The sequence below is a fragment of the Oryx dammah genome, unplaced genomic scaffold, assembly GCF_014754425.2.
Source record: "Oryx dammah isolate SB20612 unplaced genomic scaffold, SCBI_Odam_1.1 HiC_scaffold_18, whole genome shotgun sequence".
NCBI lineage: Eukaryota > Metazoa > Chordata > Mammalia > Artiodactyla > Bovidae > Oryx > Oryx dammah.
Window position 1 is genome coordinate 118,029,610 of NW_024070202.1, and position 27,442 is coordinate 118,057,051.

Consider the following 27,442-nt stretch of genomic DNA (forward strand, 5'->3'; position numbering starts at 1 on the left):
CAGGGAGGGCTTCGCTGAGGACAAGACACACTCGTGTGTTCACGGGAGCCCCAGGGGAGGCCGTGAACGGGCAGGGAGGGCTTCGCTGAGGACAAGACGCACTCGTGTGTTCACGGGAGCCCCAGGGGAGGCCGTGAACGGGCAGGGAGGGCTTCGCTGAGGACAAGACGCACTCGTGTGTTCACGGGAAGCCCCAGGGGAGGCCGTGAACAGGGCTGAGTCATCCAAGGCAGATTTCGCCTGTGAGGAGAGCGTGGGCCACACCTCTGTGGGCCACGATACAAAATTCCTTTTCCATCAACATTCTCACCACTTTCTACTGTTTGGACCACAAGAGACACGTTTTACTTTTTCAAGGTCTAACACATACAAAGGGGCCCTCCCTGGTGGCTCAGCCGAAAAGAATCTGCTTGCCAAACAGAAGACCTGGGTTCAATCTCTGGGATGGGAAGACCCCTTGGAGAAGGAAACGGCACCCCACTCTGGTAATCTTACTGGGAAAATCCTATGGACAGAGGAGCCTGGTGGGCTACAGTCCATGGGGTCACAAATGAGTCAGAAATGACTGAGCAAATGAAGGACAGTAACACACACGAAAGGATTCCTTCTGGCTGTGTAGCTGCCCACTGATGGCTCACCACCACAGGGATGGGCTGGTGTGAGTGAGTGACGCAGACGAAGCACAGAGAGGCACAGATGTCTGCGTGAGGGCTGGCATGCTTCATCCCATCACTCCACAGCAACCCTGTAAAAAAGAGACTCTTCTCACCCCACCCTGTAACAGCCACCAAACTAAGGTCTGGCAAAGGAAAGTTATCTGCCTTCAAAGCCTGTGCTCTCAGCCAGTCTGGGCTGATGGCGACCTAACTATGGATCAGACTTGACCTCAAACAGCTTATATTCTATGTTCAGGACAGACATGAAAAAAAACTATAGAATTGAAATCAAAGGCATAAATGAAGCTAAAATAAAATGTTACAGAAGTTCACAGGAAGAAAGATTCCCAGCTTCTATTTGGGAAGAAAAAAGTCTTCACAAATGTTTTGGATGGTGGTAGCATATTACCTGGTAGCTTCATTTACCAAAAGGAGAAAAGGCATTCCAATCGAAGCAGAATACCCAGGTGGGGAGGTGCAAAGTACACTCAGCAACAGAAGGGCTCGACTTGCGTTCTTCATGCAGAACAAGCGGTGGCCGGAGTCCCGGCTCCGAGAAGAGGCTCTGGGTTCAAGCCCCACCCTGGCCTCTCAGATCTGTGATCTTCTACAAGCTAATTGATCTCCCTAACTGCAGACAATTCAAGCATAAAGTAAGAACACCATCACCAAACTTATGGGTTTATCATCAGGATTAAATGAAGCTATGAAAAATGAAATTAAATGAAGTACTCAGTGCACACATACAGCAAATACTTAATTACTAAATAAATAACCATTATTATGAGATGTTAGGAATAAGAAAAGTCTGAAGATGTTATTAATAACTGACAAGTTTGGGAGAAAATAAGCTTGGGGAGGGGAGATAAATAAGTAGTTTGATTCTTTATCTGTTGGGTTTTCAACTCCATGGGGTATTCAATTATAGCATTTAAAATATACTGTAGTTTATATTCATTATCTTTTTCTCACTAGAAATAGACATTTAGAAGTGAGGTGGAAGTGGCAGAATGCTCAGGAAAAACAGAGTATGGCACCATTAGCCCAAGGACAGAACTTGAAACATTTGCCTATTTTAGGAGGCAGAAAGTAGAAACGGAGAGAGAGAGCAAAAAAACAAAACAAAACATCCAGAGAATTAGGAAGAAACTAAACGAATACCATGTCACAAAACCTCTTTAAGAGGAAAGCAAATTTCAAGATTTAACAGCATATGTATTATATTTGAGTGTGTGCACATTTACATAGCAGGTAAAAAAATCCGTTATTTTAAAAAATATGAAGATTGCCATAAAAAAAAAAAAACTTTCAAAATTAAGCAAACATTTCCTAAAAGAATGTCTACTGTGATATTCTCTGCTTCTTTCCCTTGATGAATCACCCTGACAGGGAAGAAAACACATAACCATGATAATTTAATAAGTACAGCTAGTGAAATACAGACAAAGGGGAATATGGAAATGCAATTCGAGAAGCTTCCCTGTTGCAGCTGAGAGAAGGGAGGCAGGGCTCGGAGCTGGCGTCAGAGCCAGGGCTCCAGGACGCTGCCACGTGCCCGAAGCAGGTAGGAGGCAGTGGCGAGGTAAAGGGGTCTAGCCCAGCATGCTCGGGCGCAGCACACCAGCTGGGAGGCTGACTGGAATCACATACCGGGGAGGCCACGGCGGGAGGGGTGGCTCCAGGTAAACTCAGGGCGGACAGGTGGGAAAGGCCTTCTCACGTGTGCACAGCTTAGACGGGAATATGTAGGCGATGATGAGCCATGAGAATGATGGAAGTGACAAACTCTCTAGACACAGGTAAGAACTATCTCATATTGTCAAATACTTGGCACAAGAGCTAGAAGCCGAAGTATGCATGCGTGTGTCCAGGCGCTCAGTCACATCCAACTCTTTGTGACCCCATGCACTGGAGCTCACCAGGCTCCTCGGTCCATGGGATTTTACTGACCAAATACTGGAGTCAGTTGCCATTCCCTCCTCCGGGGGACCTTCCCAACCCAGGGATCAAACCTGCGTCTCCTGTGTCTCCAGCAATGCAGGCAGATTCTTTACCACTCGGCCACTGGGGAAGCCCAGCAGCCAAAGCAACTCAGGAGCAAATCATCAAAACTACTATCAGCTGAGAGTTATTTTTAAATGAATATACAGTATTTCTGAGATTAATCAAGATATAATATGCAGACAAATCTTCAGGAAATAACTGCTTTGTAATTCAAAGACTATATATAGTAAACTTTGAAACACAAAAGAGTTACGATTTGATATTAGATCAGTTCCATTCAGTCGCTCAGTCGTGTCTGACTCTTTGTGACCCCATGAAATATAAGATAATGGACACTTAAAATACCTCTAAATACCTGTACATTTTGTCTTCAAATCTGTTAGAAGCATTTTCACCTGTGTGCCTCTACTTTGCATTTTAAGAGCAAAAACAAATTTGATTTCCAAAGATGAGAAAGATGAAACCAAAGCAGTAGCCATTGGGGCATCCATATATAAAAATATTCTGTTTCTGAACACTAATTTAGAACCTGAGCGATGTTCAAATGTGGAAGAGTTCATCTAACAGACCAGACGCTTCACGCCGACATACTCACTGCTGGCTTCACCAACAGCTGCCCCGTGACAGCGAACATGCGGGAGAGGCCGACCGGCGTACACACTGCGGAGCAGAGAGAGTGCGCTTCAGTCAGGGGAGGCCGCAGGCCGAGGCAGGCGGGCTCGGGGCGGGCTCGAGGGGAGGCCGCGGGCCCCAGGCGGCCGGGCTCGGGCGGAGGCCGCGGGCCGAGGCGGGCGGGCTCGGGGCGGGCTCGAGGGGAGGCCGCGGGCCCCAGGCGGCCGGGCTCGGGGCGGGGGAGGCCGCGGGCCGAGACGCGCGGCACAGTCCTGGGTTTTCTCCATGCCTGTCACAGGCTCCTCAGCATCACCACTGGAGAAGCTCTGGGGGCTGGCACACGGAGGGTGGGCATTCTTGCACTTAAGGGAGACTTGTGAAGACCAAGGGGGGGCAGGAGATGCCAGAGTCCAGCTCACTTCAAAGAAGCCAAAGAAAACCAGCCAGAAAACAGGCTGCATTTCAAGCGTCAATGCTGACCAGCTGAGTGGCGCCAATGCACCGACGCCGTTTCACCTGCACTCATCTGCTTCTAGCACTGCTGAGACGTGATGCGACGCTTTACGTGAAACAAAGCAGATTGTGAAGGGAAAAAAGACCACAAAGGTACCAGAGAGAATTTGACAATTACCACTCAAAGACAGAAGGCAGTGCTGGGGCCGGGGCGGGGGCAGCAGGGAGAGCTGGGGAGCTGGGGAGCATGTCTGACTGTCTCCCTCCCGTTCTCTCTCCAACTCCGTGCAAGAGGCTTTCTTTAGAGAAAACCAAAGGTATCTTATTGTTCAAGGTTTCAGTGTATCAAAATTTATCTTGAACATACAAAAAAAGTTAAGACCAACTTAAAAAATAAAATCTCCAAGCTGTTAAAAGAATCTCATCAGGACTTGCCCATAATTTTCTAGAACACAGAACAACTCTGCTTTAACATCAATATTATGTCAGAAAAATACTTACAGAGAAGTAACAAGCATCCCATCAATGATATACAGGAATATAAATAAGGTAGATAGAACTCCCAGAGATCTGTTAAAAAAATGTAAATATTTTAGTACATCTAAAATACTGTGCATTCAGACATAGGCTGACTATAGATTAATGCACAGTAAACATCGTAACTGCCCACTTCAGTCCACTAAACCATGTAATCTCTAAATTGTACAATAAAAAGATCTAAAACAGAAGAACAGGAAATAACTCTTTTGCAAAACCTGTTTAGAGGGAGAAAATAAGCCTCCACGGAATTTTAAGAACAGAAACCAATTAACCAAAGGGGGGAAAAAAAGTCTGAAAAGCTGCTTGCTCATTCTATATACAAGAAACACATAAACATTCATTTCTTTCCTTAAACATGTCAAAAGACTTTTTAAGTCTGTAAATTAACAATATGGATTAACTATACAAGGATTATTGCATAATAATATACAAAGAATTATTAAAATGTTTTAAAAAGTGAATGTGTAATTATATTCCAAACCATAGTCTCCCTTAGAGAAACTGGTTTAAACAAGTCAATCCGCACCATATAAAGATTCCATGCTGGCAGCGTCATTGTCAATGAGTGCTGAGGCTACCCACACGATCCCGAGAATAAGCAAGGCCAGGAGGATGAGCATGACCAGAGTTTCTAAAATTCGGGCTCGGATCCCCTGAAAAATACAACAAAGATTTAGTTTTTTTATTTTAACACATGAACAATTGGGCTTCTGTCAATGTGAAAACAAAAACTCTTTGGAAGGGGAGGAAATTTATATTTCTCAGCAAGACAAAAAACACTGCTTACTGTTTGTAATGTTCAGACTGACTTTCTTTTGAAAATTATGTAAAACACCATTAAGCTTTGAAGAAAGTACCCAAAAAATTCTTAAAAACATTTTGCAGAGCCATTTTAAACAATTAATTACTTTCCTAACACTTTCCACCACGAGAGTAGATTAACGAATTTTTATTTGTGATTCTAATCAAGGGATTATAAGGCTAATTAAGGCATACTGCCCAGCAGTTCTGGAACACCCAACTTGGTGAGAGCACAAAGCGCCATCTACTGGAGAAGGCAGGAATCCCGCCGGCTCCCCACAGCCTCCGGCGCCCTCTAGCGGCCGGATGAAGGCCTCTTCACGGTGACCCAGCCTCAGAAACCATGGGGACAGACGGTATCAATATTTATATCAATTAAACATCACTCCTTTGTCCACATTAGATTGAATTTTTCACTAAATCCACCAGGATGGAATATAATAAAGAATCATTGTGTGCAATTTTAAATGTATAAAACAAATTCTGACCTCAGGGCCAAACAAGAGGCCAACTTAAATTTGAAACCTAGGGGACTGGGCAAAAAAAGAAACCTTTCTCATATTCTTAAGAAGCCACCAGATGACTGGGTCTGCACTTAAATGCAGATATGCATATTGTTCTTTCATACTGTAACATAACAAAATTGTAAGTATACCCATGCTTCTCAAATCACATATTTCCTTTCATATTAAAAAGTCTAAAGATATGAGCTATATATAAAATCTAAAATATGGACTTATTTCCATTTTGCTCTAAATGTTACCTTCTAATTTCTGATTTACAGAAACAGGTTGCTCCGCAAATTCAGTAAGAAAGGAAATGTCCTAAAGCCACGGCCAAGCGGTCACAGCCTGAAGTGATGACTCAGACTTACCTTACCACAGGGTCGCCCCTCGTAGGTGAAAACATATCTGGTAAAGAATCCGCCTGCAAAGCGGGAGACCTGGGTTCAATCTCCGGGTTGGGAAGATTCTCTGAAGGGAAAGGCTACCTACTCCAGCAGTCTGGCCTGGAGAATTCCATGGGCTGTGTAGTCCAAGGGGTTGCAAAGAGTCGGACATGACTGAGTGACTTTCACTTCTCTTCACTTCTTCAGAGTGAAGAGCCAGTGCCCCTTACATGCTCAAGGCAAGGGAGGCTGGGGAACCAGAGGGGTGGCACCCTGCGTCTGGCTTAACACATGAGCTCTCACAGTAGCTACGGCTCGAGTGAGAGGAAACAAGAACACTCACAAAGCAAACTACTAGAAGACACACTTCTCCTTTTCTGAAGAACTCTCGGAACCCACACTTCACAACCTTCAAACCATTGAGGATACCAAAACACGACCACTGTCTTTTAGCACTGATTTCTTTCTCCCCCTCTTCCTCTAAGCAAGAACCTTTTAATTACACCTTAAATATGATCTGAAAGTCTATAAATAAAACAGATTTGAAAGAGTAGGCTCTGGAGTGTATGTTTACAATCTCAGCTTCATCTCTTCCTGCCTCTGAAGTGAAGTGAAGTTGCTCAGTCGTGTCTGACTCTTTGCGACCCCACGGACGGTAGCCCACCGGGCTCCTCCGTCTATGGGATTCTCCAGGCAAGAATACTGGAGTGGGTTGCCATTTCCTACTCCAGGGGAACTTTCTGAGCCAGGGATCGATCCCGGGTCTCCGGCATTGCAGGCAGACGCTTTACCGTCTGGGCCACCGGGGAACCCCCTGCAGCCCACACCCTGCCAGCCTCCAGCCAGCCCACAGGAACATCTGAGCTCACAAAACACGCGACACGTGTCTGAAGTGTCGTCACACATGAGCTAAAGAGCAGTGATACTCAGAACTATGAGACCTGATGTCCAAAACCAGGGCATTTTACTACAATAATATGTTACAATTACACCCAGCAATTACAATAATGTAACACTAAGTTACAGCGAGTGCAATAATGATAATAAATTTGGGGAACCAGTCACCAGGAAGACTTACATACTTCTTCTGACATTTTGGTAAGAACTGGTGGTGATTCAGTCGCTCAGTCGTGTCTAACTCTTGCAACCCCGTGGACTGTAGCCCACCAGGCTCCTCTGCCCATAGGATTTCCCAGCCAAGAACACTGGGGTGGGCACCATTCCCTTCTCTAGGAGACCTTCCCGACCCAGGGATCCAACCAGAGTCTCCTGAGCCTCCTGCACCTGGCAGGTGGACCCTTTCACCAGCTGAGCCACCGGGGAAGCCCACGGTAAGAACTGCTTCTCAGCAGCTCAACCGGCTTCTCATCACATCTGTTCCTCTGTGCTGCAAGGCAATGCTCCGTGCTTCTCTCCCACGTCTGAGCATCTCACCAACAGAGGTGGGCAGGTCTCATTCTGGACCATCTTTTCAAGGACATCTGCACAGCGAGCGGCCTGGGAAGACACAGACGCTGTCTCTGCACAGAGGCACGTCTGCCTCCTTTACAGCATCAGAGACGAGGTCCCCCCACAGAGCAGAAGCCAGGCAGGTTTGCTGCAGGGTCCCCTCGGTGCAGGGCTCCGCAGCTGTGACACAAGCCCACTGCGGGGATGGCTTCCACTGGGCTGCGGCGCCCCTGTGGGGCCCGGGGCCTGGACAACTGGCAGGAAGAGCGGGCTGCTACACTTGCAGGCTGAGGAACGAAGTCCCCGGTGTCAGACCAGGAGTCTGTGTCTACAGCCAGTATCTGTGAAGCCAGCCAACCAATCTATCACCTTGGAGGTACCGTAATGTCTCAGATCTCGGCAGCTTCAGATAGCTTTGGGCAGCTTTCTGGGAGGAACAGACAAGGCCCACACGTTTGGGTTCAGGGCCAGGATCGAGCCGTGAACCCTCTCACCCAGGCCTCAGACAGGCAGAAGTAAGGGCTCCCCACCCCGCCCCACCAGCTGGCACACGAGGGGGCTGACCCCTGGCCTGGTACAGCTCCTTCTCCCCTGAGTGGAGCAGGAAGGGGTCTTCTCGTGACCCGGTAAGAGCAAGCCCTGCAAGGGCAGCTGACAGGAACCGTCCTACACATACCACAGCTACAGGGAACTACTTTTCTGTACGCTTGGTGCCCTGTCATATTTTTCCAACATTTTTAGAGTGGATGTGTATGACTTAAGATACAGGAGAACAGACTGATGTTATCTTTAATTTTCAATATTTTCTTAAAATAATAAATGTCCAAGAGTCTGGAACCCAAAAGAATAACTTTTTAAAAATATCCAAGTTGGTTTATGAGACAAACAGTAGAACAGGCTTGTTAAGAGCCCCAACCAGAGCAGCAGACTGCTGAGCTCAACTCCTGTTTCCATGCCTGGCCCACTGTGTGGCCTCGGCCAAGCGCCTAAAGCCTGCTGTGCCTCAGCTTCCTGCCTGTAGCATGAGTTTGCTAAAGACGCCCCTGCCTCACAGGTGGCTATCAGGACCACAGCGTGGACGTGTGCAGCGTGCTGAGCGCAGTCTGGTGTCATGACTCAAACTGCTGCCTCTGTGTTTGGAATCTCCCAGACCACTCGTGCTTCTGAATCAAATGGAGACCACCCCTAACTGCCAGCACGCTCCTCTTTTCCTGTCTACCATGTGCAACCTAGAAGAAACCAGACTGACCTCCTTGCTATGCGAGCACCCAACTCAGCAGAGCTTCTGAGTGCATCCCCAGCCGAGGAGCTCACACAGAGGCCTGTCTCCATTCTGCGGCTGCCCACGCATCTAACCAGACCCCTCATCTCTCAGGCCCAGGGCAGCTGCCCCCTCAGCCCAGTACCTCCTCATCTCCTGCGATCTCTCCACCCTCTAACCTAGCTCTGGGTCTTCTTCCCCATCCTCCCCCCTCCTCTGAGCCTTCCAAGCCCTCCAACCAGTCTTGATTTCACTGGTCTAAACCCCATAGTAAACCAGCACATTTTAGTGATAATTCAGTGTCAGTAATGTTCTAGTATCCCTGGCCCCTTTAACTTCTACCAGACCAGTTTAATCCCACCTGGAAGCTACAGCATTGTTCAAGAAATTTATAGAATCAAGAGAAATTTTTGATACTACCCTTCACAGTGGGACTTCAATGTCATCCGGCAATCCTCATGGTGATCTGTAGCCAATAATTCCCTCAGACACATGTAAATGTCTTCTTGGCCTTGGTCCTAACCTCACGCCCTGTGTCCTTCCGTGACAACGGAGCTTCCCTGTCCCTTAGGGAGAGCCAGCTGGCGACCCGCACGGCCCCTCAGCTCCCTTCCCCGTGTCCTTCGTTGCTGTCTCCATTGCTCTGCCTTTCATTCTGTAAAGGAAAGTATCTCAGGTACCTTTTCTCTGATGGCACAGTCTTCAGTGTTCAGCCTTTCACAAGCTGCATCAGGGCTTCTCAAACACTAACATGCGCGGATTTACTGAGGGGCTTGTCAATCTCTGCGTACCAGCCCCTGTGGCTCCTCGGCCCACCCTTGTGAAGGCGCTCCCCCAGGCAGACTGCTCCCTTCTCTCCTGGATGATCTTGCCTCCTCACGAGGCCAGCAAACCTCAAGTTTATACCTTTAGTCCAAATCACACCACAGAGGCCAAGGTCCATAATCTTAACCACCACCTCACCTTGGATACCTCACAGCAACTTCCAACTGAACCCGAAAATCAAACTCATCACTTTATCCCCTAAACCTGCTCCTACTCAGTGTCACATGCCTCAATAAACGGCACCGTCATCCACTTTGCTGTTTTTGCCAGACACTCTGGAAACATCTGTGTCTCCTCCTTCCTGCTGCACCCCACCCCACCCCTCCCCAACACACACACACACACACACACACACACACACACACACATCTGGACACCGGGCCAGTCCAGCACCAACTCCTTTCGATTCCTCTGTGTAATTACAGCTCAAATTCATCCACCTCTTTCTACTGCCACAGCATCTGTCTGGATGACACCCAGCCTCCTAGCTACACCCACACTCCTGTCTTTCCCTGACCTGCTGCCTATCTCGCATGGGAGTGTGTATCATCTCAGAATGCAAATCTGATCACTCCGCGCACACTCACAGCTTGCTAGCCTGGGAAACAGATGCATCACCGTGACAACAGACAGCAAGGCCCAAGCCTGCTCAGCACCACTCTCCACCTGAGGGCCTGCGCAGGCACGTCCCTGAAGCTGGGCCTCGCTCTTCCTTCTGCTGTTTAAAGAGTATGGAAGATAACTAGCGATACAAATGACCCGTTCATGGCGGGCCAGCACAGAGCAGCACTGCCCGACAGCTCTCTCCGTGGTCGTGGAGGCGCGCTGCCCCACGCCAGCCACTGCATGTGCACAGAGCACCAGAACAGCAGAATGCAGCTCTGGCGGCTGGAGAGCTGGGGTTTACCTTTAGTGAAGTTTAGTGACCTCAGATTCATATAGCCGCACATGGCTACTGGTTACCACACAGGTCAGAGACTGCTGACAGCCTGCTTCTGACAGAATCTCATGTTTAGTGCACTCTGTACTCTCAAATACTTTCTGGCCATTTTCCTAAATTTAACCTTGATATAAAATTCTCTGGACAAATCTCTCTGTGATTAACAACTATATGTGAAAGTTCTGTTAAATGAAACAAGCTGTATCATTCCAAGAGGATGCTTTTTCTATTATAAATTTATGAATACAATCATGAAGAAACGTCTGAAATGTACATTCACATGCTTAAGCAGCCAAATAAGAAACATTTAACCAGACAAACCTCTGCAGTCAAAGCACATGCACTCTTCAAAAATTTACTTCAAATTAATCACCATTTCTTTTGACAGTAACAACTCATAAAAAGAAATTTTCTCATTTTCAGTTATTAATCTAAATTTTTTTAAAAGAGTAAATCAGGAATTTCAGAAAAGGCTGCCACAGAGGAAGTCACTGCAATTACAGAGTATGGTTATACTCGTTTATGAAATACTGAAGATGACTGACGTCACCAGAAGTAAGGGTCATACTGGCCCCATCCACTATGAGGCGAGGGTGACTGGTTCCTTTTGTTAATTCTATTCCCTTTTCATGATTAAATGGGACAAAATCAGCCCAATATGAAATCAATTAAGTATCACATTTATGAGCTTTAGCAAAACCAACAGAAAAACATAACAAATCTGTTCATTAAATGCAATGTGGCAGATTTTCCACCTTCAACAAAATCAGGAGAGAGAGAGAAAGGGTGAAGGGACCATAAATAATCAGACTTCATTTGTTCATTTAGCATCGACTGGCTCATGTCTCAAAAATACACAAGCTGTTATCATTGCCTTTCTTTAGAACACTAAAATAGTGCAAAGCCTAAAGAGTACAGGCTTTGTGGCATGTAGTGTGGAGTTTTTTAAACTTTTGTGTGTGGCTCTGTTTACAAAGAAATGAAAAGCATTGTGAGAGCTTTTATCACTACCATTAATCACCAGCAGGACAGCATATAAGCAAAAAACTAGGCCTACTGCTCATCTTTCCATTAGGAGTCAGAATGAGGGGCTCGGACGCCCCCAGGGGAAGGTCCCTATCAACTTCATTCTTGCATAAGCTGAGCTAAAAGATATGCCAGATGTCAGCATAAGGGACTGAAGCATCCTGCAATCGACAAAGTGGCAGACACTGTCAGAGCGGAAGCAGGCTCCCACTGTTCATCCTAGAAAGTAAGAAATGTCTCCAAAACATGAGATCACAGAACTACTCGCCATCAACAGTAACGCTTGCTCACAGAATTCTGAATGTTGTACCATGCCACACAGTACTAGGATTTCATGAACTTCGTAACATCTTTATAAATACTTGTCTAACCCAGCCCCAAAAAAACATAAATCTCAGTTACCTTAATGAAACACCATCCCTTTTATTGAAATCATAGTATAATAAGCACTCGGTGTATTAGTAAAAAAAATAAAATAAAACTTCAAAACAAACTACTTTCTTTCTGCCAAGGAAACATTGTTTTTAAGAAAAGTAAGCTATATACTTAATTACTTTAGTTTCATACCAGTATTATTCTGGAAATTGCAATTATCTCAACATTTAACAGTTTAAATTAGATTAAATAGGCTAGTAAAGACTAAACACCAAATCTTGGTGCTGGTCAACTACACATTAAATGCTCTGCATTGAGCATCAGTGAAGTGAAAATCACAATGTATTTACAAAAGCTCTGCTAGTAAACTGGCATGTTTCTATGGTGATGAACATTTAAACAAGACTCTGCATGGACATCCTGACCTCTTAGAAGGTATGTAAACACCACTTCATATACTATGTCTCCACCCATCAGAAAAGCCTGGGAAAATTTCTACATTCACAGAACATTTAAAATAAATATCAAGCCATTGTTTCCATTTAACAAAAAGGGTCTCTTAGTAACATTAAGATAAGGTTTGCTCAGCATGACATCAAGACAGCACCAAGCATACACGCAGTCGTCTGGGTAAGATCGATAGAAGTACTAATAAAGAACAGAAAATAAAGGCAGGTATTAATTATTTTCAACCATGAAAAAACTACAAACAAGCATCCCTAGAGAGTCAAACATTTCCCCCTTTGCTCCCAGAGTAATCATTAAAAGGAGAGACAAAAAGAGTTTTGGTCCCAAGTCAAAGAAAACAGCTTTATGGAAAGCACTGTTAAAACTCTAGAATGAAATGCTTTTTAATGTTAATATTTTCTGCAGTTTATTATATATATATACATATTTATTTAATATAGTCATACAGTAGGAAAATTGAAAATGCTAAGACTCAAGGTATTGAGACTTGACAAAAAGGAAGCATTTTAGGGTAAGTTAAAATAATAACACCAACACTGCTAGTTCATTGAACTAAGTTGTTCACTACATTTAAATTAATGGGCAGAAATTCTCAGGATTTTAAACAAACAAAATCCTCCAGATTGCAAGTAAAATAAATAGATACAGTGAATTTGTAACACATAAATGAAAGAACTGAATTATAAAAAGACTGCAGGGACTTTCCATCAAAATGTTTAAATATAACTCTAAATTGGGGGAAAAAACATTTCTCAGTACCTTTGATCACATCAAAATAAACTAACGGTTGGCCAGTAACGATCTTTTCTAATTCTAACTCTGTTCTAATACTTCTTTAGTAAAACTTGATGGAAAAGAAGAGAAAGGAACTATTTGCAAAGCTCCTACTATGTAGTTGCTTTATATGTAATCACTGAATATTCAAAATAAAGGCAAATTTATTATAAATGAGAAAGCTCACACCCAAAAAAAAAAAAAACAAAATAATCAGCCTACGGTCACTCTGGTCAAGGCCTGTCAGAACTCTTTAATTCAGCTCTGTCAGCTTTTGAAGCCTGTGCTTTCTACCCTCAACAGAAGACAGAAATAAGACTAAAAGACAAACTGATACGGAAGGATAAGGTAGGGGGAGAAGGCTTAAAACACACTAACAGTTTTAGGCAACCTATTATTTTAGTAAAGAAACTAAGGCAAAATACACAAAAGCTTCTTTTACCAGAATACCAATTTTTCAATTCCATTTCATGCTGAGCAAATGCTCAGTCCTTTAACAGAACATTGTAGCCATTACCTTACTAGTCCTTTCATAAAACACCCAGGCACAAGTTTCAATTCAAACAAACTGAAAGAAGGATCATTAGGTTTCTGATTATATTACATTAGTACAGTAAAATGTATAAGATACTAAAGGACACACTATAATATAAAAGCAATTCCACATGATAATTTAGGTAATAGTGTCCTATTGCTTTTGTGGCAAAAAGTATACTTACACAAAAAGCACCAGGAATTCCAAGAAACCACAGAAAAGCTACCCTTATGGCACTGAACTAGGACTTACAAACCAGAGAGAAGTCAATGCCTGGCTTTGAAGCTTCAAAGGACAGGCTGGCTCTCTTAATGCCGGTGATGACTAAGTTGAAGGCAGTGCTCACTGAGCGTCTGAAAGTCCTAGGCCCTCGAGAATGACGCTAAACCTCTCTGCCCGTGCTCTGTGAATGGACAAAGCCTGGGTGACGGCACACCTGTCGGCAATATACTTTACTGAGCGTTTTAAGCCACTGCTGAGACCTACCGCTCAGATCAAAGTGAGAGTGAAGTCGCTCAGGCGTGTCCAGCTCTCTGCAACCCCGTGGACTGTAGCCCGCCAGGCTCCTCTGTCCATGGGATTCTCCAGGCAAGAACACTGGAGTGGGGTGCCACTTCCTTCTCCAGGGGATCTTCCCGACCCAGGGATCAAACCTGGGTCTCCCGCATTGCAGGCAGACGCTTTACCCTCTGAGCCACCAGGGAGGATTCCTTTAAAATATTACTGCTCATTGACGATGTGCCTGGTCCCCTAAGAGCTCCAGTTGAGATGTACAAAGAGATTCAAGTTGTTTTCATACCTGCGAACACAACATCCATTCTGCAGCCTGTGGATCAAGGAGTAATTGTGACTTTCAACCCTTGTTATTTAAGAAATACACTCCGTAATGCTTTGGCTGCCATAGACAATGACTCCTCTGATGATCTGGGCAAAGCTATTTGAAAATCCTCTGCAAAGCACTCACCATTCTAAATGCCATTAAGAACACTGGGAAGAGGTCAAAACACCAATAGTAACAGGAGACTGGGAGAGGCTGGTTCTGACCTTCACGGATGACTCTGAGGGGCTCAAGGCTTTAGTGGAGGAAGCAAGGGCAGATGCGGTGGGGACAGCAAGAAAACCGGAGCTAGCAGTGGAGCGCCAGGATGTGATGGAATTAGCGCGACCTCACGGTTAATTTTCACAGAAAAGCTCTGCCTCTTAGGCACGAGCAGAGAAAACGGTTTCTTGAGATGGAATCCACTCCTGGTGAAGACGCTGTGAAGACTGCTGAGATGACAGCAAGCGATTCAGAGAGTCACACAAACTTAGGTAAGGACGCAGCAGCGAGGTCTGCGAGGCCCGGGTCCAATTCTGAAATAAGTTCTACTATGGGTCAAATGGTATCAAACAGCACGCATGCTGCAGAGAAAGGAAGAGTCAATTAAGGTGGCAACCATGGCCAACTTATTTTAAGAAACTGCCACAGCCACCCTCCTTCGGCAACGTTCCCCTGATCAGCAGCCAGCATCAAGGCAAGACCCTCCAGCAGCAAAGATGCTGACTCACTAAAGACTCAGACGATGATTAGCATCTTTTTAGCAAAGAGGTGTTTTCAAATTCAAATACGTACACTCAGACACAATGCTATTGCACATGTAATAGACTGCAGGATAGTATAACCACAGCTTTCATATGTACTGGGAAGCCAAAAACTCATGTGACTCGCTTTACTGCAATATTTATTCTCTTGTGGTGGTCTGGAAACAAATCCACAGTATCTCCGAGGCTGTCAATCTGTACACGGTGTAGGTATGTCTATTAAGTACCTTCGGATACCCACCGAACCTAAAGGAACATCACCACAACCACCGGGCCCCTGTGCAGCCCTCCAAACCATACACACCTGCAGCGCCAACCTGATAACCCCCCATCTGAGCTGCTGTGCTCATCATTTACTTTTTTTGAAAAGGCAGAGAAACTGGAGACCACAGTGCCACAACATCCACTGGATCAGAGGAAAAGCAAGAGAATCCCAGAGAAGCATCACTTCCGCTTCACAGACCACACCAAAGCCTGTGACTGCGTGGATCCCAACAGACTGTGGAAAATTATTAAAGAGATGGGAATACCAGACCACTGTACCTGCCTCCTGCGAAACCTGCAGGTCAAGAAGCAACCGTTAGAACCAGACATGGAACAACGGACTGGTTCCAAATTGGAAAAGGAGTACGTCAAGGCTGCTTATTTATGTAATTGATATGAAGAGTACATCATGCAAAATGCCAGGCTGGAGGAAGCACAAGCGGAATCAAGATTGCCAGGAGAAATATCAATAAGCTCAGATATGCAGAGGACACCACCCTTACAGCAAAAAGAGGAACTAAAAAGCCTCTTGATGAAAGTGGAAGAGAAGAGTCAAAAAGCTGGCTTAAAGCTCAACATTCAGAAAACAAAGATTATGGCTTCTGGTCCCATCACTTCAAAGCAAATAGATGGGGAAACAATGGAAATAGTGACAAGACTTTATTTTGGGGGGCTCCAAAATCACTGCAGATGGTGACTACAGCCATGAAATTAAAAGACGCTTACTCCTTGGAAGAAAAGCTATGACCAACCTAGACGGCATACTAAAAAGAAGAGACATTATTCTGCTGACAAAGGTTCATATACTCAAAGCTATGGTTTTCCCAGTGGTCATGTATGGATGTGACAATGGGACCATAAAGAAGGCTGAGCACCGAAGAATTGATGCTTCTGAACTGTGGTGCTGGAGAAGACTCTTGAGAGTCCCTTGGACTGCAAGGAGATCAAGCCAGTCAATCCTTAAGGAAATCTGTCCTGAATCTTCACTGGAGGGAACGATGCTGACGTTGAAACCCCACTTTGGCCATCTGATGCGAACAGCTGACTCTTTTGAAAAGACCCTGATGCTGGGAAAGATTGAGGGCAGGAGGAGAAGGGGATAGAGAGGATGAGGTGGTTGGATGGCATCACCGACTCAATGGACATGAGTGTGAGTAAGCTCTGGGAGTTGGTGAAGGACAGGGAAGCCTGGCGTGCTGCAGTCCATGGGGCTGCAAGGAGTCGGACAGGACTGAGCAACTGAACAATGTGTATTTGACCACTTTTAAGTGTACAGTTCTGCGACATTAAGTGCATTCACAGAGTCATGCAACCATCACCACCATCCATCTCCAGGGCTTCTTATATGCTCAGACTCTGCACTCATTAAACACTCACTCTCCACCTGACCCCAGCCCCAGCCCACCCACCATCTGCTTCACGTCTGTATGAGTCTGACTACACTAGGACGCTCCTATGAGTGACATCATCACAGTATCTGTCTTGTTGCATCTGATTTATTTCACTCAGCATAATGCTCTCAAGGTCTATCTGTGTTGTAGCATGTCATAATCTCCTTCCTTGTTAAAGTTAATAATATTCCACTGTATGCACAAACCACAATTTATCTATTAATCCAGTGATGGATACTGGGGCTGTTTCCAAGTTTGGTTGTCTATTATAAATAACCCTTCCATGAAAATGGTGTATATATTTATCTGTGGAGTCCTTGCTTTCAATTCTTTTGTGTACATACCCAAAACTGGAATATCTGGATCATATTATAATCATATTTTTAATTTTTTAAACAACCACTATACTATTTTCCACAGGGGCTATTATCATTTTATAGTCTGACTGACAGTGTACAAGAGTTTCAGTTCCTCAGTATCCTCACCAATACTTGTTAGTTTCTTTTTTTTTTTTTCCCCCTGGTAGCCAAATGGGTGTGGAGAGGGATCTCCCTGTGGTTTTGATTTGCATCCCCACTCCAATACTCTTGCCTGGGAAATCCCATGGGCGGAGGAGCCTGGTGGGCTGCAGTCCATGGGGTCACAAAGAATCGGACATGACTGAGCAACTTCCCCTTCTCTTTTCCCTTTCATGGACTGGAGAAGGGAATGGCAACCCACTCCAGCGTTCTTGCCTGGAGAATCCTAGGGACGGGGGAGCCTGGTGGGCTGCCGTCTATGGGGTCGCACAGAGTTGGACACGACTGAAGCGACTCAGCAGCAGCAGCAGCAACGCCTAGTGATATCAGGGTCTTATGTGCTTACTGGCCACTTGTACGTCTTCTTCAAAGCAGTGTCTGTTTAAGTCTTTTGTTCCTTTTTAAGGATTTGGTAGAGTAAGGTCCATCACCGTGTTCTTCAAAATTGTTTGGGCTATTCTTGGTTCTCTGCCTTCCATAGAATTATACTATCTCCTTGTCATGTGCTATAAGATAACCTTAAAATTTTTCACAGAGTTGTATTTACTCTAAAAAACACCCTAAAAACTGGTATTGTTATCATATAAAGAAATTCATAAACATAAAAAAGCTACCCATTTACCTAGGTCTTTAACATCTTTCAACATGATTTTTTCTTTCCGTATATTATTTCAGTAAGTTTTAAAAAATCATTTGTTGGGTTTATTTCAACATACCTTAGTTGTCTTGCTATATAAAAGATATCTGTAATTAGATTGCCTGTTTGTTGTTTTTATTGATTTTTCTGTATTAATGCTACATCCAGCTTCCTTGCTAAATTTTCTTATTTGATTTATAATTTATCTTTAGATTCTACAAGACTTTTCAAAAGACAACATCATCTGTTAATCAAGACTGTTTTGTTTGTTCCTTTCCATTCTTCCTTTTCTGGCCTGACTGTGGCTGGTGAAGAACTCTCCTACAGCGCTGTCTGTCACTAGAAATTGAGGCACTCACGATGGCTCTGACCACAAAGTGACTGCTTCTAGCGCTTCACTACTAAGAAGGGCCGGCCGCCGGGTCAGGGCAGACGCCCGTGCAGTGGCAGCGCTCGCTCAGCTCCCGGCCTACTTCCCAATCGTGACGGTCCCGTTTCACGGCGTGCTCCGTGTCTCTTCTGAGGCGCTCACCTGATTCTTTTCTCTCATTTCGTCTCCTCACAGGGATTAAGTCATAGACTCTCCAGTGGTGAACCAGCCTTGACAGCTGAAATGATTTTTCTGAATGATGATCTTTTGTGTGCATAGCTGGATTCAGCTTGCTATGTCCCGATTCATATGAATTCATGAATAAGAATGGCTATAATATTCCTTTCTCATACTGACCATGTCTGCTTTCGGCATCAAGATTATCCTGGTTCCATAAAATACAACTGTGCGTGTTCCATCTTCAGATCGCTGGACAAATCTGAAGCAACTGCAGTTATCCATTTTTTAAAATCTGTAGAAACATCCTTGGAACTGTCTCAACTTTTTTTTTTTATCAGAATGACTTAACATAACTTTCATTTCTGGCAATACTGAAACAAGGCATCTTAATTCCCTCTGCCAAGACAAGTCTAAACTGCTACATCAAGTGTTTTCAAATCTCTCTGAAACCCTGTCTTCGTCTATTAACCCCAAGCAGGACATCGAATTTGGCACCGCTCACAATGTTGACTTTCCCCAGTTGTCTGTTCACCTTCTGAATCCCTGCTCATCTTTAACACACAAACTTTTTGTCCTGCTGCTTCTTCCTCTACCACCTCCTGCCTCTGGTGACGCTGGGTCTGAGAGTGACTGGGCGAGGCCTCTCAGGACCCCGTGCCCTGGGGGGCCTGTGAGCGTTCACCGGACCTTCAGCCCCCAGGACCGCGGGCTCTGTGTGAGTGTTCCTGGAGCTCGCTGGCGGCAGCTCCGCTCTGAGCACCGGGCCCTTCCTGTTCTTCACATCCTTCAGCGCATGGTTTTAATTTCTGTTAAAACCAGGTCTAAGAAGAATTTGAGGAACACATACTTGGATATCCAGAAATATTAAAATCAACCTGCTAACAGATGCAAAACTGGATGACATCCTGTGGGACAATGAAATGGAATGCTGGGTGCTATCTTTTGCACAGGGAAGAAATCACTTACAGTCTCTATCAGACAAATTAATTTGCATCGGGCTCAGTTTCCTCCAGCTTCACTCTAAGCCTAAGGAGATGAAACACAGCCAGGTCAACAGAACATGAGCCAAGGGGCACACCCCTGCAGGGTCACACAATCCCCAGAACCCACTGGCAACACCCAGGGTCTCCTCCATCCGTTTCCAAGTCTTGGACAATTTTCCCGGACACTAGAAAATTTATGTACACAAAATAACTTATTAAAATAAAGGCATAAAATATATGTACACACTATTATGATTACACAATAATCGAAGTACAAATGTTGAAAGGTAATTTGGAATGATATAAAATACAACATGGGGTTAATTGGCTTTCTCTAAACTTGTTTAAATTAAAATTAAAATATTAATGAAAAACCGATAGAAGTCAAAATATACAGGAGAATCAGCCAAAATCACCAACCTTGTGAATACGCTGCATGCAAGCAAGTAAGAACCAGGAAAATGAAACATTGAAGATCCTGGGATACAGACACATTTAGGAAAGCTTCACACACATTTGCAGAAGTCATCTTGGAAGAAATTTCTAAACACTAGATTGGAAAAGATCTTCTTTAAGCAACTTTAAGGTCACGAGGTCCTAAAGGTCCTAAAGGAAATCAACCCTGAATATTCACTGGAAGGCCTGACGCTGAAGCTGAAGCTCCAATACTTTGGTCACCTGATGCGAAGAGCCGACTCATTTGAAAAGACCCTGATGCTGGGGAAGATTGAAAGCAGGAGAAGGGGACGACAGAGGATGAGATGGTTGGATGGCATCACCGACTCGATGGACATGAGTTTGAGCCAACTCCGGGAGTTGGTGATGGACAGGGAAGCCTGGCGTGCTGCAGTCCATGGGGTCACAGAGAGTCAGACACAACTGAGCAACTGAACAACAAGGTCACGAGAGGCCAAAACAGCTACAAAGCTAAAGAGGAGAGGCCAAAAGAAAAGACTGTGCCACACACTTGCTGATGGAATCAGAGCCAAGCCAAGCAGAGACCACAGAGCCTCCAAGGTGTGGAAAAATGAACAAAGAATGCCCCCAAATTAACCAATCACTGAGTTTCAGACGAAGGGTCCGTAAAGCTAACAGGTAGAGAGACAGAGGAGTCAGGGACATCAATTCAAGCTGACAGGTAACAAACACTTTCTACCACAGGAGACAGGAGAAACATGTGATCAATGAATAACCGACTGGTTGTACTGTCCCCAGCAGCAGCCGCAGCTCCTAACACACAAAGAGTGGTCGACAGGGATTAACCGGGTGAGCCGGCAATGCCAGAAGACACTGCCATCCACAGAGCAGCAGCGCTGAGAAAACCCTGAAGGACAGGGAGCAGATGGGATCAAGGCTACAGAGAAGTGTCCGGGGGAACCACTAAAAGATAGAACGGAAATAGGGAGAGAACAGTGAGTCCAGGCAATGAAAGCTGCAAAAAGTCCAAAAATATGTGTGATTATGAGACCTAAATATTAATATTAAAAATGATAGGTAACAGTAATATTACTGTGTACGTTTCTTTAGAATAACTGAGTTACAGAAAAATTTATCTAGCTTCACGCTTTTTAATTACCTCACAAAATTAACTACAGATAGATTTAAATATTAGATCTTCGTAAAAACTCCCAGAAAAACATAGCTAAAATAGAATTGACTATATTACTCATCCTTGGCTTTGAAGGAATAATGACACTTTAATAACTTAAACCAATATCAAATTACTAAGAAAATGTAAGTTTAAAACGGAAAAAAGCAAGGCTAAAATTAAATCAGGTTTTGTTGGCCTAGTTATATGCTTGTTGTCAGGTAGTAAAGAATCTGCCTGACAAAGAAGGAGAGGCAGGAGACGAGGGCTCCATCCCCTGCATCAGAAAGACGCCCTGGAGGAGGGCATGGTGACCCACGCCAGTACTCCTGCCTGGAGAATCCCATGGAGAGAGGAGACCGGCGGGCTACTGCCCATGGGGTCACAAAGAGTCAGACATGACTGCGCACATATACACACACTACCTGAGTTTCTCATACAGTTAATTGAAAGGCAGTATCCCTTGTTATTAATAGGACCAGCTCAAAAGTTTCTAAGTTTTACGAATCTCAAAGTACATTAAATAAACTTTCTAATGTTTTAGAAACCAACATTAATTATATATTTATAAACACTTAAAATTAAAATTTAATTAAACATTATGCCAAACTGATATTATCTATCAGGCTGGGTGACAAAATGACACATCAGTTCAGTTCAGTTGCTCGGTCATGGGCGACTCTGCAGCCACACGGACTGCAGCACGCAAGGCTCCCCTGTCCATCACCAACTCCCAGAGCTTGCTCAAACTGATGTCCACCGAGTCGGAGATGCCATCCAATCATCTCATCCTCTGTCATCCCCTTTTCCTCCTGCCTTCAATCTTTTCCAGCATCAGGGTCTTTTCCAATGAGCCAGTTCATTGCATCAGATGACCAAAGCTTTGGAGCTTCAGCATCAGTCCTTTCAATGAATATTCAGGACTGATTTCCTTTAGGACTCACTGGTTGGATCTCCTTGCAGTCCAAGGGACTCTCAAGAGTCTTCTCCAACACCACAGTTCAAAAGCATCAATTCTTTGGCACTTAGCTTTCTTTATGGTCCAACTCTCACAGCCACACATGACGACTATAAAAACCATAGCTTTGACTAGACGGAGCTTTTTTGGTAATCTCTCTGCTTTTTAATCTGCTGTCTAGGTTTGTCACAGCTTTTCTTCAAAGAAGCAAGCATCTTTTAATTTCATGGCTGCAGTCACCATGTGCAGTGATTTTGAAGCCCAAGAAAATAAAGTCTGTCACTGTTTCCATTGTTTCCCCATGCTTTTGAACTGTGGTGTTGGAGAAGACTCTTGGACTGCAAGGAGATCCAACCAGTCCATTCTGAAGATCAGCCGTAGGATTTCTTTGGAAGGAATGATGCTAAAGCTGAAATTCCAGTACTTTGGGCACCTCATGCAAAGAGTTGACTCATTGGAAAAAGACTCTGATGCTGGGAGGGATTGGGGGCAGGAGGAGAAGGGGACGACCGAGGATGAGATGGCTGGATGGCATCACGGACTCGATGGACGTGAATCTGAGTGAACTCTGGGAGTTGGTGATAGACAGGGAGGCCTGGCGTGCTGCGATTCATGGGGTCGCAAAGAGTCAGACACGACTGAGCGAGTGAACTGAACTGATGGGACCAGATGCCATGATCTTAGTTTTTCGATAGCTGATAATTGATAAAATGTTGAAAATTATACATAATACTTTGAAAAAACTGTTAGCCTAATTTCTTGGCTTGGCATCCCTCAACAATACAGGTAGTAATATCGAACCCCAACTCCTGTGAGGTAGAGGCCTGTGGACTCTCTCAGGTGACTTCTGCTCAGAGCTAAGGCTGACAGACATTCCCTTTGAAAGAGAGAGAGTGAGAGAGTGTGTGTGTAACAAGTCTGCCCTTGTGCTGAGGGCTTTCAGTGGGGCTTGTTTCAACTCCCAGCCTGAATGTCCTGGACCACCTGGAACCACCTCCCTCCCCTGACAGCATATCACTTTTTCAGTTACCACTTAAGTTTTCCTGTGCCTGTTTGATTTTAGCCCTTGGAGATTTTACGGAGGTGAGTTACAGACACAGTATTATTTAAAAGCAATGCTAGAAGGCAGTGTGGAAGCTACTTTGTGGCAGGATGAAACTGGAAGCGGAAAACACAGACAGTGGCTTAAATAATCCAAGTAAACAATGATGAAGCCTGAACTAAGGCAATAACAGAAAAAGATAAGAATCTTGTTCAGGAGACTAAACGTGTATTTTAAAATTATATAATGCAGGTTTTTATCACAACATAAGGAACTTCATTAAATCTCTTCTGAAAAAATCAGAAACATCATTTAATCCTAGGCCTTTAAGAAAGAAGCAAAAATCATTAAGATATAAGATTTTCTGATACTTCAAAAAGGATTTTTTAAAAAATTTAAGTCTTCCACAAGTCTTTTTAAAACCAGACTGCTTAAAATTTAATACTTGTTAATTAACAAGAGAAACATTAATATCAAGTAATCCCAGTAAAATATCAAAGTAAAAAAGCATTTAAATCCAACATTATAAAATAACTTAAAATTTCTTCTTTGTGTTTCAAGAAAGATGGTAAGAAATGTTTCCTTTAAATTGACCATTTCAGTACATTTAATTCTTTTTCTGCTGTTGATGTATGCTTATTTTTTTGTTTTTGCCTACTCATCTTATTTTTAATGACTAAAAGAACATACATTTTATGTATTTTTAAACAGTTCAACTGCTTTCAAAGTCAATCAGTCTGTAATAACAGTAAGAGCTTGTCTTTCTAGATGAGAATTTCTTTTCCTTACCAGAAAGTGTACAAATCAATAAATTTTCTACTGTAACTATTAGTGACTTCAGTTTTAAAGAAAAGTAGATATACTACAACCTAAAATATTACTTCATGTCAAAATTATCAAACAATCCTATTGCTTTGGATGTATCTGAACATACAACTTTTATTCTGGTACAAATGGGCCAAATAAACGGGCTGTAAAGTGATGGTATTGGGTCCCAGCTATACACAGTGCACATTTCATACAGATCACAAGATTTCACTGTGGCAGGCTAAATAAAGGACTTTACAGACAAGTAAACTGTTGCTCAGTTGTGTCTGACTCTTTGCAACCCCATGGACTGCAGCCTGCCAGGCTCCTCTCTCTATGGAATTCTCCAGGCAAGAATACTGGAGTGAGCTGCCATGCCCTCTCCTCCACGGGATCTTCCTGACCCAGGGATCGAACGCAGGTCTCCTGTACCGCAGGCAGATTTTTTATCACCTGAGCCACCAGGGAAGCCCAAATAAATATGAGTTTAAGTGCCCCCCCAAAAATAGAAGATTTTAACAATCCTAACTAGCTGCTTGGGTGAGCTCTCATCCTACAGACCTAATTATGTAAGATGCTCTCTAGTCAGCATTAAACCTGACATTTAATTTTACTTTCAAATAAAATTCACTACAACCAAGGGTAGCCAGTTTTCAACTTCCCCAAAAAAAGTTTTAGAAGAGAGACTCTAATTGCTGATAATGATTATTCCTATAAAACTTTTATGTATATCAAAAGTACTAGGGCCAGTTTAATTAAAAGTATAATTAGTTTAAAATCTGAACCTAGTGATTTTTTATTTCCTTCTTACCTAAACTTCTCAATTAACAGATTATGAGACATTCGTTGGTGATTTAATTATCATATAAAATAAAGTTTAAAATTCAGTTACCTATTAAATATAATACCTTTTTTTATGACCTACACTGTTACAAGATAAAAACACTTCTATTTCAAAAAGTAAATAAAGCTGTGTTGACGCCACTGTAACTTCTTATATCATTTGCTATCACATGTGAAGTAACCCCAGACAAACCTTCCTGATGCCTCATCACTGACTTGCTCACAGCTGGTGCCTCTAAGCCTCTGATGATGATGCCACTTCTATCTGCACCTCGGTGCTTTACACTCGGGTTAGGTGAGGCACCCGGAGGGCGAGGCCAGACTGCAGTCCACTGTACAAATGGAGACACTAAGAAGCGAGCCTGGACGTTGTGGTCAGCAAAGAAGACTCAGGGGTTGCGTCCGGGTCTTCTGAATGCCAGCGCTTATGGTGCTGCCACCGTACTACTAGGCAAAGAAAGGGAAGATCCAGCCACACAGCAAAATCTCTCCCCTTCTGATAACTGCAAAGTATCACATTATTACAAACTGTGCGGGAACTGAGCAATGTGCTCTAGAAGCACAGCTGCTCTTTCACAGCAACTGATGCCACCACTGACAGCATGACCTGGCTCCCTCCATCGTGCAACTGTGCCAGGAAGAGCGATGAAATTAACATCGTTCCATTAACCAAATGACTTTTATTTCAATCGTTTTAAACTCAAATAAGTTTTGAATAAAATAAATGCAACCTTTTCTTCAAAATAATACTTTTCTACGTCTTTCTCTGAGGCCGTGTATGTCAAGCTCCAATGTCTGAAGTGCTGTTTATGCTGTTATAACCACGCCTTTCACAGCAGAGTCACAATGCCAAAAGGAGCCTCGTACATAACAACACCGCCAGAGCCTGGTGCTCTGAAAATAATCAGTGTTATCCATACTGTTTCCACAGAAAAAGTCAGACCCTCAGCTGAAGGAAGGCAGAGGAATTCTTTTAATAAATTACTGAATGATTTTCTTTTCTTGAAGGTGTTGGGAAAATCAGATTAACACATAACAATAGCTAGTGAGATATGACTCCATTTTCTGTAATAAACACCAAGATCAAAGCGAGACCCAAGGTAAACTTCCCTGAAAGGCCCCAGCAGGAGCTTCCCCGTTTGCGTGCGATTTCCTCTCACCCACAAAAACCAGGCCAAATATGCGCATGTGCTACTGACACGAAGCAGCACTTCCTCAGTCACTCATTCCCAGCAATTTGCGGATGATCAGTGGCAAAAACGAGCAAGAATCATGAAAGAGTGCAGCGGGCTTCCTACTCATTTCTGTGTCTTTTTAAGATGGAGGCCTGATACAAATTAGCCACTGGGGGGGGGAAGTCATCTGGTCATAAACTACAGTACAAGGCCTCTTTTATGTAAGTTTTGCCAAAAGGGACACAAACCAGGACGACTTCAAACTGTGACACAGGATAGAAACATATTGAAGCGATGTCTGCTCCTCCTCCACTGCGCGGACGTGGTGCTCAGCTTTATAGGCCTTGCAGGCACTGGCACCCAACTCTTCGCTCCCACCTGGCCAGTCTAATTAATTAGGAAAGGAAGTTACCTCAGATTTTGTCCTTTCTGCTTTTATTATCAAGCACTTTGTTTGAAGTTTGAGGAGTTAACCTCTTAATCCTGCAGACCGTGTGCTATGTTCTGGACATTTGGGGATGTCTGGATGGCTTCGGTAATTGATCAGGATGTTGCTGTCACTTATGTTAAATTTTATGCCGCAACTTCAAATTAAAGATAGGCATTAATGTGAGGCACAGGATAAAGTTACTCCCAGAAACATCTTTGGTTCATGAAACAATCTGTCTTCGAAAAGATTTTTTTTTTTACTTTCATTAAGTTGTTAAATTTTTTTTCCTCATGACACTTTATTTTCTTTATGACATTTTAATTCAAAGTAACATGTTGGGAGAATGGCATTGAAACATGTATAATATCATGTAAGAATCGAATTGCCAGTCTATGTCCGATGCAAGATATGGCACGCTTGGGGCTGGTATGCGGGGATGACCCAGAGAGATGTTGTGGGGAGCGGGGTGGGAGGGGGGTTCATGTTTGGGAACGCATGTACACCCGTGGTGGATTCATGTCAATGTATGCCAAAACCAATACAGAATTGTAAAGTTAAAAAAATAAATTTAAAAAATAAATAAATAAAAGATTGATAATATCAAAAAAAAAAAAAGTAACATGTTAAGATACAATATCAAACAAACATATTCCTAACTCCCATTTAAACTCTGGCTAGAGATCACAAAGAGTCGGACACAACTGAGCGACTGAACTGAACTGAACTGAGAGAGCAGACCGGTTGATTATGCAATCGAAAACCATCTTCTGACATCATCTGAAATAATCCAGAGATCCCTCCGAGGCAGCGTGTGGAGAAAGAGTTACACAGGTGACCTGAGTATGACAGGAACAGGTGCGCGGTCAGCCCCAAGACCCTCACACTCTGGTACATGACTGAGCGGCCAAGACAGAAACTGTGGGGAAACATCTCCACCACAAAACAAAGACAGAAACCCAGACACCACCTCTTCCTCCGAGCTGAGACACAAGACGCAAGCGGAGGGCAGGCTCAGGCACACGTGAGCACAGGTAAGGCTCACTATAGCACAGACAGGTGACCACGGG

At 43.9% G+C, this 27,442-nt stretch overlaps 1 protein-coding gene across 3 annotated transcripts in view; it reads right to left on the reverse strand.

The window, feature by feature from the left end:
- LMBR1 (limb development membrane protein 1) overlaps positions 1 to 27,442 on the reverse strand; it is a 133,007-nt gene that overhangs the window by 54,816 nt on the left and 50,749 nt on the right. For all 3 annotated transcript variants that reach the window (XM_040260208.1, XM_040260209.1, XM_040260210.1), the window contains 3 exons: positions 4,792 to 4,918; positions 4,227 to 4,295; positions 3,256 to 3,320 (listed from right to left, as the gene is read on the reverse strand). In XM_040260208.1, the coding sequence (XP_040116142.1) occupies positions 3,256 to 3,320; positions 4,227 to 4,295; positions 4,792 to 4,918 (261 nt within the window). The remainder of the gene's footprint in view (positions 1 to 3,255; positions 3,321 to 4,226; positions 4,296 to 4,791; positions 4,919 to 27,442) is intronic.